Source organism: Sinocyclocheilus rhinocerous, unplaced genomic scaffold (genome assembly GCF_001515625.1).
Source record: "Sinocyclocheilus rhinocerous isolate Xijiao unplaced genomic scaffold, SAMN03320098_v1.1 scaffold410, whole genome shotgun sequence".
Classification (NCBI taxonomy): domain Eukaryota; kingdom Metazoa; phylum Chordata; class Actinopteri; order Cypriniformes; family Cyprinidae; genus Sinocyclocheilus; species Sinocyclocheilus rhinocerous.
Window position 1 is genome coordinate 180,442 of NW_015637147.1, and position 15,041 is coordinate 195,482.

At 39.4% G+C, this 15,041-nt stretch overlaps 1 protein-coding gene across 1 annotated transcript; it reads left to right on the plus strand.

The window, feature by feature from the left end:
- Positions 1 to 1,009: 1,009 nt before the first annotated feature.
- On the plus strand, positions 1,010 to 13,879 carry LOC107748611 (transmembrane and TPR repeat-containing protein 4-like). Its single transcript, XM_016563488.1, has 18 exons — positions 1,010 to 1,440; positions 1,537 to 1,732; positions 2,616 to 2,731; positions 3,249 to 3,465; positions 4,176 to 4,260; positions 5,069 to 5,163; positions 5,302 to 5,394; positions 5,478 to 5,639; positions 6,631 to 6,833; positions 7,199 to 7,373; positions 7,502 to 7,633; positions 9,755 to 9,834; positions 9,976 to 10,083; positions 10,178 to 10,319; positions 10,899 to 11,013; positions 13,170 to 13,282; positions 13,396 to 13,465; positions 13,690 to 13,879. The coding sequence occupies exons 2-18, from the start codon at positions 1,571 to 1,573 to the stop codon at positions 13,836 to 13,838; spliced, it is 2,217 nt and encodes a 738-aa protein (XP_016418974.1). The 5' UTR covers positions 1,010 to 1,440; positions 1,537 to 1,570; the 3' UTR covers positions 13,839 to 13,879.
- Positions 13,880 to 15,041: the final 1,162 nt, after the last annotated feature.

Below are 15,041 nucleotides of genomic sequence, written 5' to 3' on the forward strand. Positions count from 1 at the left end.
GTTGCAATCGAGGGAAAGATGAATGCGGCCAAGTACAGGGATATCCTGGACGAAAACCTTCTCCAGAGTGCTCAAGACCTCAGACTGGGCCGAAGGTTTACCTTCCAACAAGACAATGACCCTAAGCACACAGCTAAAATAACGAAGGAATGGCTTCACAACAACTCTGTGACTGTTCTTGAATGGCCCAGCCAGAGCCCTGACTTAAACCCAATTGAGCATCTCTGGAGAGACCTAAAAATGGCTGTCCACCAACGTTTACCATCCAACCTGACAGAACTGGAGAGGATCTGCAAGGAGGAATGGCAGAGGATCCCCAAATCCAGGTGTGAAAAACTTGTTGCATCTTTCCCAAAAAGACTCATGGCTGTATTAGATCAAAAGGATGCTTCTACTAAATACTGAGCAAAGGGTCTGAATACTTAGGACCATATGATATTTCAGTTTTTCTTTTTTAATAAATCTGCAAAAATGTCAACAATTCTGTGTTTTTCTGTCAATATGGGATGCTGTGTGTACATTAATGAGGAAAAAAAATTAACTTAAATGATTTTAGCAAATGGCTGCAATATAACAAAGAGTGAAAAATGTAAGGGGGTCTGAATACTTTCCGTACCCACTGTATATATAATAAAACATGTCACTCTATGCTGTTGATTTGGGTTCAGATGTTTATATAAAGTTGACATATAATTAGCATTTACATTATGCATATTGCGAACAATTATTCATCAGTTTAATATGATATATCTAGACATTTTGTCTAGTTTTAATGTTCTTTCTCTTTTATTTTATTTTATTTTATTCATTCATTCATTTATTTTTTGGCCAAAAATACCTGGGTCTTAATCCATTTTAGATGAAGTATACAATATCGCTCTGTTTCACTGCTTGACATTTCATGTCATGTAGCCGTCTACTGTGTAGCATTCATTTGTTTGTGCGAGTCCTAGCATTATATCCACTTGGCTGGCTCAGGTCACGTGACGTCACACAGTCTATTCTTCTCCGCGCGCTAGCAGGAAGTACAAGCAAGAGGCTCATACAGGGATCAGCCATGGTTTAGCCACGCATTAAGCCTTTATTTTCACATTCGTGTGGTTTAGCGATATCTGCATCGTATTTATTTGACACCGGTGATTTAAAGCTTGTATTGCTCGTCTTCGACATATTGTAAATCGTCCTCTTCGGCGGGCAGACATTTATTGACGTCAGTGCACGTTTATACCATTATTATTTGTGAATCATGTTTTGACGATCGTCATTCTCGCGCGAGCAGACAACGTAGAAAGTGTGAATGGTTTCGTATCCTTTGCTCGCTTTGACAGCTGGTTGCTATGCATTGCCTGCATCTGTGTGTACAGCCATGCAGCAAAGCATGCAACTGTGCTGAGATGTCACGCTGTCTCTTCTAACAGATCTCTGTAGTGCATACAGTAGGTATGTTCAGTCCATGCGCCCATCTTCGCTTCTTATTTTTGGAGTGTTAGTTTGCTATTTTTACCTTCCACTTGCTTTCATTGTTCTGCATCACAGTGGTGGGTCAGAATGAACAGAAATCACATGAAAGATGCTGCTTTCTGAGCCTTACTGGGATCATCACATCCCCCTGCCAAAACTGGGACCTGTGCACTCCCGGCTGGTCACTGCCTTTGTTGCCCTGATCTGTTTCATAAACGGCTATGATGGGGACTTTGTCTTTGATGATTCAGAAGCCATCATCAATAACAAGGTATCACCCTCAACCCTGGTTATTTATTGATTTATTTGTTCAGTTGTTTATTATATAAGTAATAGTTTACCTAAAATCAAAATTCTGACATAATTTGCCTTCATGTCATTTCAAACCCATGAATCATACATGCAGTACATTTAGTTTTCCATACAGTGACAATGGAGGATGGGGACCGTGGCCGTGGTCACCATTCAGTTTCATTGTATGAAAAAAGCAGCTTTGACATTCTGTTTGTGTAAATGATGATTGAATTTCTTTTTTGGATAAACTATCCATTTAAACATGTACAGTGGGTACGGAAAGTATTCAGACCCCCTTAAATTTTTCACTCTTTGTTATATTGCAGCCATTTGCTAAAATCATTTAAGTTAATTTTTTTTCCTCATTAATGTACACACAGCACCCCATATTGACAGAAAAACACAGAATTGTTGACATTTTTGCAAATTTATTAAAAAAGAAAAACTGAAAAATGCTCAGTATTTAGTAGAAGCACCCTTTTGATCTAATACAGCCACGAGTCTTTTTGGGAAAGATGCAACAAGTCTTTCACACCTGGATTTGGGGATCCTCCGCCATTCCTCCTAAATTTAAGGGGGTCTGAATACTTTCCGTACCCACTGTATATTGTTGTAATGGTCAGTTGTGATTTCAACACAAAACATGTCATTACCTTAATAGTATATGATATTTGAGGACTTTTTGCAGTGTTTACTTTATATACATTGTCTTATATTTGTACTTTTATATTCATTTGTATTATAGCCTTATGTTTTGTGCTTTTACTGTTGTTTTCTCTCTCTCTCTCTCTCATATATATATATATATATAAAATAGCAAATTTTTTAATGCAAACCTATGTGATTTCTACACTTCGTAGGATTTGAATCCTGACACTCCTCTGAGTAACATCTGGAAAAATGACTTTTGGGGAAGTAACCTAAGTAGCAACTCCAGTCACAAATCCTACCGGCCGCTGACCGTCCTGACCTTCAGGTACGTTCACCATAAAGACAAACGAGTCTTTCAATTACTGCTGGGTGACTGATGATTAACACAAGGTAATAGTCCAACCTGCTTATAGTGAATATTGTCAAACCTATTTGCATGTATTAGATGTGTGGACTTGTAATTTTATTCTCAGTGGGAAATCAAAAGAGGTCCCCCGAGTGCTTCCTCACCGAATGCCACAATAATTGACATTAAAATTGGATGCATATATTGCCTTTTTTCAAACTCGTTTTAGTATTGTCTTTGGCATTTGACTGCCACTGAGGAATCTATATAGGGGGCATAATTCATGTCCTGCATGCTGCTAATGAGAATGACATCGTTTTGCATCAGTAATGGCCCGTTAGACCAACTCAACCATAAAAGTTACTCTACAATGCTGTGATGCCATCGCATCTCCGATGTTTTATGTTTCAGAAATATACAAAACTTTTGTGATCATTGCACAAGTCAAAAGTTAGTTTTAATCATTGCAATTTGTGGCTTTTACTTATTTTCCCAGGATCAACTACCTCTTGGCTGGTGGACTGCATCCGATTGGCTTCCACGTGCTCAACGTTGCCCTCCACTGTGTTATTTCTGTGTTAATGATCGATGTGTTTGCAATATTAATTGGCGGCCTGGTTCACGATGGAAGAGGGGTGAAACTCAATCTTTCTCCAAAAGCTTCCTTCCTGGCTGCACTCTTCTTTGCTGCACATCCAGTTCACACGGAAAGTGTAAGTAGAGTGGGAAGACGTGATTCAGCTGGCCGTCTCTGCCCGATAAACAATCTCTGACTACAATGCTCCATATCACAATGTTTATTGATGTTGCATGAAATATACATTACAAGGCCCGTGGAGAAGAAAGCTTCATGCAGCTGGTGTGCATCACATAGGTGGGCTCTACAGTCAGCTGTGGCTATTAACAGCTACCGAACGCTCGCTCTGACCTGCCATGGATGCGTCCGAGCACGGTAGAGTCTGCCGTAACTACTCTTTAATCAGGTTCAGAAAGACCGGCCCTGGACCTGGAGGGGGTGCAGTTCAGAGAGACCACTGACTTGGGCCTATGGGATGAATCAAAGAAGGTGGCCCCAGGACTCCAGCCAGGGCCGACTGCAGTTCTGTAATGAGTGCTGCCTCCTGCCTTCACCGTTAATTTGGCACTGCCAGAAATACAGGCAATTTCACAGATGAGAGGGCTGCGAAGGATGTTTTTATGCTGCCTGTTTTTTTGCCTTTAATGTACAAGCAGGATTTAATTTGTTTAGGTGTAAAATGTGTAGCTGCTGTTAAAAAACGAATGACCTTGGCCTGGATTTCATGGCCGTGACCTGCTTGATGATGGATGATGCTTGATGAGACAGTATCCTTTAGCTCTCCAAAAGTATTTAGTTGGAGTTGATCTTGTGAATAATCTCCTCTGTTGGCTCTCTGTCTTGTAGGTGGCTGGCATTGTTGGCAGAGCAGATTTGTTGTGTGCCCTCTTTTTTCAGCTCTCTTTTCTGGTTTACTGCAAAGCGTTTCAAGGTCAGTTGATAAACTAAAGCACTAGACTCTGATACATATTATGTTATTATGGCACTATGAAATTTAGTGCCACAAAATTTCAAAATACTTTTTCAACACCTTAAATTTGCAATCATTTACTGCCTTTATTAATCCATATGATTTGGTTTTATCTGTGGAACATAAAAGGAGAAATTGTGAAAATTGCACTGGTTGCTCTTTTAGGCTTTGCTTGGGAAGTGAGGTTTTCAGGATTCCAAAAAGGAAACAAAAGCAGCATAAAAGCATCATATAAGCGGTCCATTCAACTTGTCCACTGTATTGCAAGTCTTCTGAAGTCTTACAAAAGCTTTGAGTGAGAAATGGACTGAAATTTAAGTCATTATTCATTTTCAATGATAATTTTATGTCCAGTGGACTGTTGACCTATTCAGACAGATCATTGAAACTGATTTTGTGAACAAATCACACAGACCATTTTTGTGAAATGGATCCACCAAGTCATTGAAAAGATCATACTGATTAGTTCATAAACTGTATGGACTTCTTTAAGGATACTTTTATGGTTGCTTTATTTGCTGAAGCTTAAAATCTTACCTTGCTTGAAGACATAAAATCTTCTCATCTCGCTTGAGGACTCATTTGTTATAATTGCATAGATAAGAAAGCAAGTCTTGCAAGTTTGTATGTGAATAAATAATGACAGTTGTTAAATAATGACAGTTGGTAAATGAATCCTTTACAGACACTGCATGTTAGAATCTCTTTATCTCTTACTTTGTATCAAGCATATGGTTTAATATAGAGACTCATTAATTTCTCTCTGTAGGTGGTGATAAAAAGTTCTCTGTGTTGTGGATATTTAGCAGCATTCTTCTTTGTGCTGTAGCCATGCTCTGCAAGGAGCAAGGCATTACGGTTTTGGTGAGTGAAATTATGTATCCATTTGAGAGAGTTGCAGGCATATATATATATATATATATGTTGGATAACCTCTCATCTATTTTTACAATACAGAGCTTTAGTCATCCATAAAATATCCTGTTCTTCTGTGTCTGGAAGGGAGTGAATGCTGCTTTTGATATTCTCATGGTCTGTAATCTGAATATCTATGAGCTCGCTCACCGGCTGCTGTCCAGGAGAAAGTCAGCTGATGTAAGTGACTTATTCACAGGGTGTCACTCTTTTGGCCCAAACGATCTTTGGATTTGGTTTCTACTTTATTTTTTTCCACCCAGATTGGTGGGTTTGTGAGTAGCGGTTTGCTTATGAGGTTGGCTCTTCTCTTTCTTGGCGGTTCCTTTCTTTTGTACGCGAGGTGGAGAATCATGGGAACTGGGCCTCCATCTTTCACTGAGGTGGATAACCCAGCATCCTTTGCTGAAAATGTCATCTTGAGGGTAAGCAGCCCTGTCAGTCTGGGTTTTTGAATGGCCCCTTTAAAGTTTTTTTTTCCCATCTTTTTTTTGGGGGGGGCATAATATTCTTGTTATGCTGTTGATATGTATTTTTTTTTTTTTATTACTATACATTTTTATATTAATGCTTTTTGAAGTTAAGATTTATTTAGAAGCAAAAAAACTTGTTTACATGTCATTGTTCTTGTTTAATATATTATTAGTATATTCTTAATTAATAATAGTATTATAGTAATATTAAAATGTATTCATAAATTCTATTTAGAAAACTATAATATAAATAATAATATTTGTTTTTTGTTGTGGTATAAAAATTCATATCTAAAACTGAAATTTCACTGGTACTGACAACTAAAATTATGGCATTCTGCCGACCCTAGTCAAAACCGAAATAAACTCTATACTTTAAAGGGGTCATATGATGCGATTTAAAATTTTCCTTTCTCTTTGGAGTGTCACAAAAGTTGCAAAGACTAAAGTCTCAAATCCAAAGAGATATTCTTTATAAAAGTTAAGAGTCAACCACGCCTACCTAAAACGGCTCGTTCTAACACGCCCCCACATGTCTACGTCACTATGTGGGAAGATTTGCATAACGCCGCCCAAATGTTCACGCAAAGAAAGAAGGCGTAACTTTGATTCTCGCTGTAGTATTGTTGTTGCCGCCACCGCCATGTCGTGAAGGCGCTGTGTGTTTCGTTGTGAAAGCGAAACTACTTTGTTTGGTCTTCCAAAAGAGGAGTGGGGCATAGAGGAGAAACAGTAATGTACAGTATGTGGAAAAGAATGTGTTTTTTGAATCTTAAACCGCATAAACGCATTTCATTACACCAAATACACAAAATAATGTTCTTTTTAGCAGCATCAATATTTAATATAATTTTAGTAGTTATTTTTACCCCAGACTGTACCATATTTTTCACATACTCCTTAAATATTCAAGTTTTTCTGTGCTTTCTTTCTCTCTTCTCAGATCGTGAACTATAATTACTACTACTCCTTGAATGCCTGGTTGCTGCTGTGTCCCTGGTGGCTGTGTTTTGATTGGTCAATGGGCTGTGTGCCTCTGATTAAATCAGCAACTGACTGGAGGATTGTCTGGCCTCTTTTGCTGTGGTGCTGTCTGATGGGCTTGGTATACCAAGCTCTGTGCTCACAGGACAGCAATAAAAGAAGGTAAGATCAGCAAAACAAGACATGCTTTGTCTAGACATATGGAAACTGTTTTCTATTTTAATACATTTTAAAATGTCATTTATTGTATGGCATTTGGTGCTCAAGAAACCTTTTTTTTTTTTTATTAACATGTTAAAAACTGTTATGCTGCTTAAAATGTTTGTGAAATATGATGCAGCTTTTCAGGATTCATTCATGAATAGAAACTTCAAAATATCAGCAGACGTTTGAAATAGAAATCTAAAATTTCACAATGTTAAAGACTTTACTGTCACTTTTGATCAATTTAATGTGTTCTTTATGAATAAAATTATACATAAAAAAAAAGTGTATGGTAGTGCATAATATGCTCTCTGTGTTTTAAGGACTCTGACATTTGGCTTGGTACTGCTGGTGATTCCATTCTTGCCAGCCAGTAATCTGTTCTTCAGGGTGGGGTTTGTGATAGCCGAGCGGGTGCTGTACCTCTCCTCAGCGGGCTACTGCCTCATTCTGGCCTACGCTGTGGGCTACTGTAGCTGCCACTGGAAGAAACACAAGGTATGTGGCCTGTTCTACACCAATTTCCCACTTATCACCTCCTAATATTCACCATCAGACCATAATTCACTGTAACTAATGTTCCGTTGAGTTTGTGTTCACGTCTCGTGTCTGTGGGATGACCGCAGAGGCTGCTGAGAGTGGCCACGTTGACGCTGCTGTGTGTGAACGTGGCTCGCTCTGCACAGCGCAGTCAGCATTGGAGGTCTGAACAGAGTCTCTTCACCAGCGCCGTGTCTGTCTGCCCGCTCAACGCCAAGGTGAGACCGCACACCTCACTCTGTCATGCTGCAATTTAAAGGGATAGTTCACCCAAAAATTCAAATTTCCCCATTATTTACTCACCCTCCAGCCATCCTACAGTAGGTGTATATGACTTTCTCTTTCAGACGAATACAATCAGAGTTATATTAAATAATGTCCTGGCTCTTCCAAGCTATATAATGGTAGTGAATAGTGGTCAAGATTTTGAAGCAAAATAAAGTGCATAAATCCATCATAAAATGTACTCCACGCGGCTCCGGAGGGTGAATAAAGGCCTTCTGAGCAGAATTAATGCATTTGTGTACGAATAATACCAATATTTAAAACTTTCTAAACCACAACCTCTAGCTTCCGCTAACTGTCGTATGCACGTTCATGAAAGAAGGGCGTTCCAGCAGATGACGTAGGTGTAGTGTAAGCTCTGGTGAGAAGTGACGAATGTGGAAGCGTTTAAAATGTCATTTATTGTATGGCATTTGGTGCTCAAGAAACCATTTTTGTTTTTTTATTAACATGTTAAAAACTGTTATGCTGCTTCAAATGTTTGTGAAATATGATACAGCTTTTCAGGATTCATTCATGAATAGAAACTTCAAAATATCAGCAGACATTTGAAATAGAAATCTAAAATTTCGCAATGTTAAAGACTTTACTGTCAATTTTGATCAATTTAATGTGTTCTTTATGAATAAAATTATACATAAAAAAAAAAGTGTATGGTAGTGCATAATATGCCCTCTGTGTTTTAAGGACTCTGACATTTGGCTTGGTACTGCTGGTGATTCCATTCTTGCCAGCCAGTAATCTGTTCTTCAGGGTGGGGTTTGTGATAGCCGAGCGGGTGCTGTACCTCTCCTCAGCGGGCTACTGCCTCATTCTGGCCTACGCTGTGGGCTACTGTAGCTGCCACTGGAAGAAACACAAGGTATGTGGCCTGTTCTACACCAATTTCCCACTTATCACCTCCTAATATTCACCATCAGACCATAATTCACTGTAACTAATGTTCCGTTGAGTTTGTGTTCACGTCTCGTGTCTGTGGGATGACCGCAGAGGCTGCTGAGAGTGGCCACGTTGACGCTGCTGTGTGTGAACGTGGCTCGCTCTGCACAGCGCAGTCAGCATTGGAGGTCTGAACAGAGTCTCTTCACCAGCGCCGTGTCTGTCTGCCCGCTCAACGCCAAGGTGAGACCGCACACCTCACTCTGTCATGCTGCAATTTAAAGGGATAGTTCACCCAAAAATTCAAATTTCCCCATTATTTACTCACCCTCCAGCCATCCTACAGTAGGTGTATATGACTTTCTCTTTCAGACGAATACAATCAGAGTTATATTAAATAATGTCCTGGCTCTTCCAAGCTATATAATGGTAGTGAATAGTGGTCAAGATTTTGAAGCAAAATAAAGTGCATAAATCCATCATAAAATGTACTCCACGCGGCTCCGGAGGGTGAATAAAGGCCTTCTGAGCAGAATTAATGCATTTGTGTACGAATAATACCAATATTTAAAACTTTCTAAACCACAACCTCTAGCTTCCGCTAACTGTCGTATGCACGTTCATGAAAGAAGGGCGTTCCAGCAGATGACGTAGGTGTAGTGTAAGCTCTGGTGAGAAGTGACGAATGTGGAAGCGCAGAGGAGAGAGCAAAACAAAACCCCGGTCACAAATTAGAAGTACAAAATGAGGATTTGTTAAAAAAAAAAAAAAATTGTTGGAGTATTTTGATATAAGCCAAGAGGAGACTGGTTTTCCTTTGCTTGAAACAAAACTTGGTTCAAGCGAGACTAGCATATTCTTCATTTTTGGGTGAACTTGTCCCTTTAACTCCACTCCATTGGTGAAATCCATTTCCGTAACTTCAGCTTATCCATTAACACACAAAATGCCTTGAGCAAGACTCTTAACATTAGGTTTCTCTAGGGAAACTGAACCTGTAATACGCGTACTGTGAGTCAGTTTGGTTTTGACGCATCAGCTAAATGACTTGACTAAATAACAAAACATAACAGAAAAGCTAATAAAATATTTGTTCTAAATTATATTCAGTCCAGTTTTGCACACTGGACTTCATTAGCTTGATGAGCTCTCTAAATTTCTCCTTCCTTGCACAGGTGCATTATAATGTTGGCAAAAACCTTGCTGACAGAGGCAACCAGAGTGCTGCGATCAAGTACTACAGAGAGGCAGTGAGGTAAAAAAAAAAAAAAAAACCTTGATTCTGTTATATATCATTTGGCAAAAATCACTCGGTTCTTTCCAATTTCAGCACTTTAAACAGTGTAATTATGTGAAATATAAGGTAGTGTGCACTTTTTTGTTGTTGTTGTTACAGATTACACCCCAAGTACGTTCATGCCATGAACAATCTTGGCAATATATTAAAGGAAAGAAATGAGTTAAAGGAAGCTGAAGAGCTCCTGTCATCTGCGGTTCATATCCAGTGGGTGAAGATTTTTAGTTCAAATATATTCTGTGTAGTTGTGTAACCTTTAATCTTGTAAATCATTCTGCTGTGTTTCTTCCGATTGGTTTAGGCCTGATTTTGCTGCAGCTTGGATGAATTTGGGTATTGTGCAGAACAGTCTGAAAAAGCTTGACGAGGCTGAACAGAGCTATAGGAACGCAATTCGATTCAGGAAGAAATACCCAGACTGTTATTACAACTTGGGACGTCTGGTAAGCGATGTGCCTTCTCTGTAATTTGCATAAAGCATTCAATACATTTAAAGCATGTTTTCCTACTTATTACATTTCCCCATATTCTAAACATCAGTTTCAGTAATATTACAGCATGGATTTTTAATATGTCTAGGGTGGTTTTGGTCTTGGGCAATTATGTTCATCCTTCCTGTGTGAGTACAAAGCAACATGGTGCAATTTATTATTAATTATGGCAAGAAATTGCTATTTCGCTCTAAATATTGCCCATTATGATGTGTAATGACATGCTATTTTTGTGTTAATGAAGGTTTGATTACTTAACTCCATGAAGTATCAACTTCAAAGTATTTTTGTCAAAGATGTGCCATAGTGATTAATGCATACGCTTCTGACATGTTTAGCCTCGTTGATTATGCAGAAAATGCAAGTTTGAATCTGCATCATTTCCCTGCCCTTTTCCTCCTATCTAAAAAAATAAAACAATTTTAAAAAATGACATAGTAAGGCCTGAGAGGTTTTTTTTGTTGTTGCTTGAAGTATCTTTGTCCTTGACACACACTGTTTATGATTGGTGCTTGTTTGTTTTATCCCCAGTATGCAGACCTGAACCGCAGCATTGATGCGCTGAACGCCTGGAGGAACGCCACCATCCTGAAGCCTGACCACAGCCTGGCGTGGAACAACATGGTCATATTGTTAGACAACACTGGTAAGGTGTAGATGGAAACTGATTTATTAAAAGGTCAGTACATACTGCCACAAATAGTGTAAAATTAGTGTACTTATGGCTGATATACTACTTTTATTAGATGTCATCTGGAATACTTGATTCTGATTGGCTAGTTGCTGCATATATCACAGTTTAGCAATGCAGTATAGATCTGTATTGTTACGTTCAGACAGGGGCAGTCATGTATGCTTAAACTGAGTGAGTGTTCTCATTAAACGTGACCTTGACCCTGCCCTTGGGGGTAAATGGATGATCTTGGCCCAAATCCTCCCGCCTTGTCGTTTTCATCTGGTGTCCCAAGTATAGCCACGGCTCATAGCTGTGTGTGAGAGAGGTGTGAACTTTCATTCTGCAGATGCTGAGCGTCAGGTGCACGCTGCCACATGGGGCCATGCTGCATAATTAGTTCACCCTTTACAACAATTAACTCCTGCACCCCATCTTCACCCCCTTATCTCGTCAGAGACCCTACAGGGACGGATAACTTAGCTTTTTGTTAGAATTATCTAATAACCTTTTAATACTTTTTCTTTGCATGATATAAACATGTTACAGGATTAATAGAGGATGTCCTTTCCGTGAAATGCCGGCATAAGAACCCAACATGATTAGACCGGAAGAGCAAGAATCAGCAATGCTTGAAATTTATGTATTAAAAGCCTTGTGTGTTGTTTTAAGGCCTCTCTTCCCTGCCGTGTGGAGAATGACGCGATTCCCTGACAGAAGCCGTTTATTCAAACGCGTCTCCCAGGCAGGTTTGCCCTCCCTAGAGAGTCTTGGCATGGTCCATTTTCCTTGCCAAAAAAAAACCCTGGCACCAGCATCATCTCCCTCTGCATTTTCCGGCCTTACTTGATCCCAAAACCCCTCCCAAAAAATAAGTCAATGATTGCAAACAGGAAATTGGAGATGCTTTCTAATGCTATTGTTTCCCTATATTATTAAACTAAAAACCCATCAAGAAAGTGTGCAAACATAAAACATGAGTCATGCTTAGGTTTCAACGGTGAAGAAGAATCCTCAGCAACTCATGAATTTGTTAAGGGCCAGCCGGTGAGAGAAGATCTATCGGAGTCTGTGGTCAGAGGGAGTTTTGACATCCAGATCAATAAGTCAGTAGCCCTTGTGTTGCCCTCTAATTAGGAAACTAAAAGAATCAGCCATGTGTGGAGTTGAAAAATTATCTTCTGGAGGCTGCTGACACACCAGAGCACACCGCTCTGCACAGTCAACAGAAATCACAGAATGACAACTATACGGTTGTCCTTTTGTGACATTTAGAACTATTTCTAAAAATGTAAACAATTTTCATCTTCACAATTCTTAGTAGGTTTTTTTTTCATAGGCCAGTTTCAATGATGGAAATGGTTTGGCACACACGCTATAAGAGTGTGGCACTAAAAACAAGTTGTTCTTTTGCAAAATGTTCTTTTTACATTTGTTCTATGGAGCTACTAAGATGTTCTGTGTGATGTTAGCACATTGCTGGGGTTCTCAGTGGTTGCTCGTTGTTTGTTAGGATGTTCTGAGTGGTTGCTTGGTTGTTACTCACAGGCTCAAGTCAAAAGAGTCCACCCCCAAGTGTCTGATATTCTGGTCCCTGGATATTGCTTGGGTTGCTCCTTCAGTATAATAGACTCTAGGCATGAACGCTTCCACATTAGCCTCACTGGCCAACACAACTTCCGGTGTAGCGCAGAAAATGAAATCTTGAGGAAGTGCCCCACTATAGGACAAAGCATTATTAATATTCAAGTTCCTGGGTTGCGTTAATAAAGTGTTAATATAATATACTAAAATTGTATATTTACTACTGTTCATATATATGATATCCTATACTATAATATAGTGTAACTGATTGTGTTTGACAGTTGAAATTTGAGCAAAGAGTTTGCTATGGGAAAATACACCGGAAGCTTGCGTAATACTTCGATTTCAATAGAAAAATCTAGGCAGTAGATATGTATAGAGCCCATGTTTATTTCCCATTTTATCACAAGCCAAAAATCGTTAAGTTTGAATTCTTTTAAAAAAGGTAAAAGCCCAGCAGTTTGAGTTATCATTCATAACTTAATGAGCAACAGTAATACTTTGTCTTAGCAATGTAACAGTAATATTTTGTCTTTTCATTACAGGCAATCTGGCTCAGGCTGAGCTGATTGGAAAGGAAGCATTAAAGATATTGCCAAAAGATCACACCATCATGTTCTCCCTCGCCAATGTCCTTGGGAAACAGGAAAAGTACAAGGTTAATACAAACTTTTTTCCATGTAGTGCAGCTTTTTCTGTGAAAATGTTACTCAAACTATTTATTTGATACAGAAAGAACTTTATAATAACCAATGTTCCTTTTTCTCTCAGGAGTCGGAAGGATTCTTTCTTAACGCTCTGAAGATCAACCCAAACGTTGCCAGTTGCCATGGTAATCTTGGTAAGTCTCCCAGAATCCCGCTGGCACTTCAGTATTGTCACAAAAACACAGTTGTGCAAGTTTTGACTCCTGCAATGTTACACGATACAGGCATAAATCGGTGTGACTGAATCAATAAACAAAGCGCTGTGGCTATGATTCTTCTCCCATTCACTGGGGACCAATGCGGAGTTACTGTACAGTCCCTTGATTTAAGTGACGGGTCTTTTTTTGTGCTCTTGCAGCTGTTCTTTATCACCGTTGGGGAAAACTAGACTTAGCAAAGCGGCACTATGAACTGTCTCTTCGACTGGATCCCAGCGCTCCAGGGACCAAGGAAAACTACAACATGCTAAAACGCAAACTAGAACAGCGGCAAAGGACTGTTGGATAACACTGTTTTTGATAACTGCATGCCACAGAAGTCTTTTTACGGTCTCTACATAACTAAATAAATTAATTCATCTTTATTATTTTTTTTACTTTTGTCTTTTTTGAACATGTACAGATGCTGTAATACACAGTGCTTCGATTCTGGCCACATTATAGTTTTTTTAAGGTCAAGACTGTTGTTTGGGCTCAAATGAGTTTGTCATGTGTAACTGTAGTCTCAAGACATATGGAACATATCCACTATCTTGACTTTCATCTTTGACCTCATGTTATGTCAGCTGGGCCTCTATTTATTAGTCTGTTACACTTTGTAATTGCAAAGTATGTTACTCTTGGCCATCCACCAAGAATGTACCCCACTGTGGACATCGCAACAAATTGCACTTTAAAATGTCGAGTTATCTTGAGTCACACAAACCATAGGCCAATGGTTTTTGTTAGTGCGTCTGTTTACACGCCTTCCACGATATCTAACATACGTGTCAGGAGGACCAGAACGTGGCCTTTCGTTCTTCTGAGTCCTCTGTAGTTAATGTCGGAAAGGTGTTTTGCGAGTCTGTGTTCTGCTGTGCCGGGGCCATAAGGTCACTCCAAGTAGGAAGCCGGCAGTCATGACAGCAAAGAAAACAGTGAAGCTCAGAATGGAGGCTTCAAAGGAGGTGGAACGCAGTCCCTAGGGGCATCTCACACATGCTGGTTACTCTTGAAAGTTAGTGGGCTGAGAGATGGCTGACCTCGAGACACAACTTCAGTCAACAAGTCTCCGTCTTAGTTTAAAAGGCACTGTGCTTCTATTTTTTCACCTGCTTCCTCCAGCCAACGGGACACTTTTGAATAACCGGGATCGCAAAGACGGTGCTGCGAAGATGACAGGGTTGTTCTAATGATACCATCCATATAGATCTGAAATATCAGCCTGCAGTTGTAATATACAGTAGATAAAGGTATTACTAGAATCGCTTTTTTGAATACAGTGTTAATTTCGTTGACGAATAATTTTCGTCATAATTTTGAATGACAAAAACTGCTGTAAATCTATTGACATTTTCGTCAACGAATAAAAACGAGACGAAAATGTTAGGGAGGGACAATTTGGGAAGAGATTCATTTCAGAACGAATCTGCTGCGTGGTTCGGAGGTTAGATGCGTACATATGAACCGCCGGGACATAAGCTAACATACACTTGCTGCACGTCGCATAAAA

Coding starts and splice junctions, on each gene's coding strand:
- LOC107748611 (XM_016563488.1), top strand. CDS start 1,571: ATGCTGCTTTCTGAGCCTTACTGGGATCATCACATCCCCCTGCCAAAA. Junction 6,834..7,198: donor CAGGACAGCAATAAAAGAAG/GTAAGATCAGCA, acceptor CTGTGTTTTAAG/GACTCTGACATTTGGCTTGG. Junction 7,374..7,501: donor GCCACTGGAAGAAACACAAG/GTATGTGGCCTG, acceptor GGATGACCGCAG/AGGCTGCTGAGAGTGGCCAC.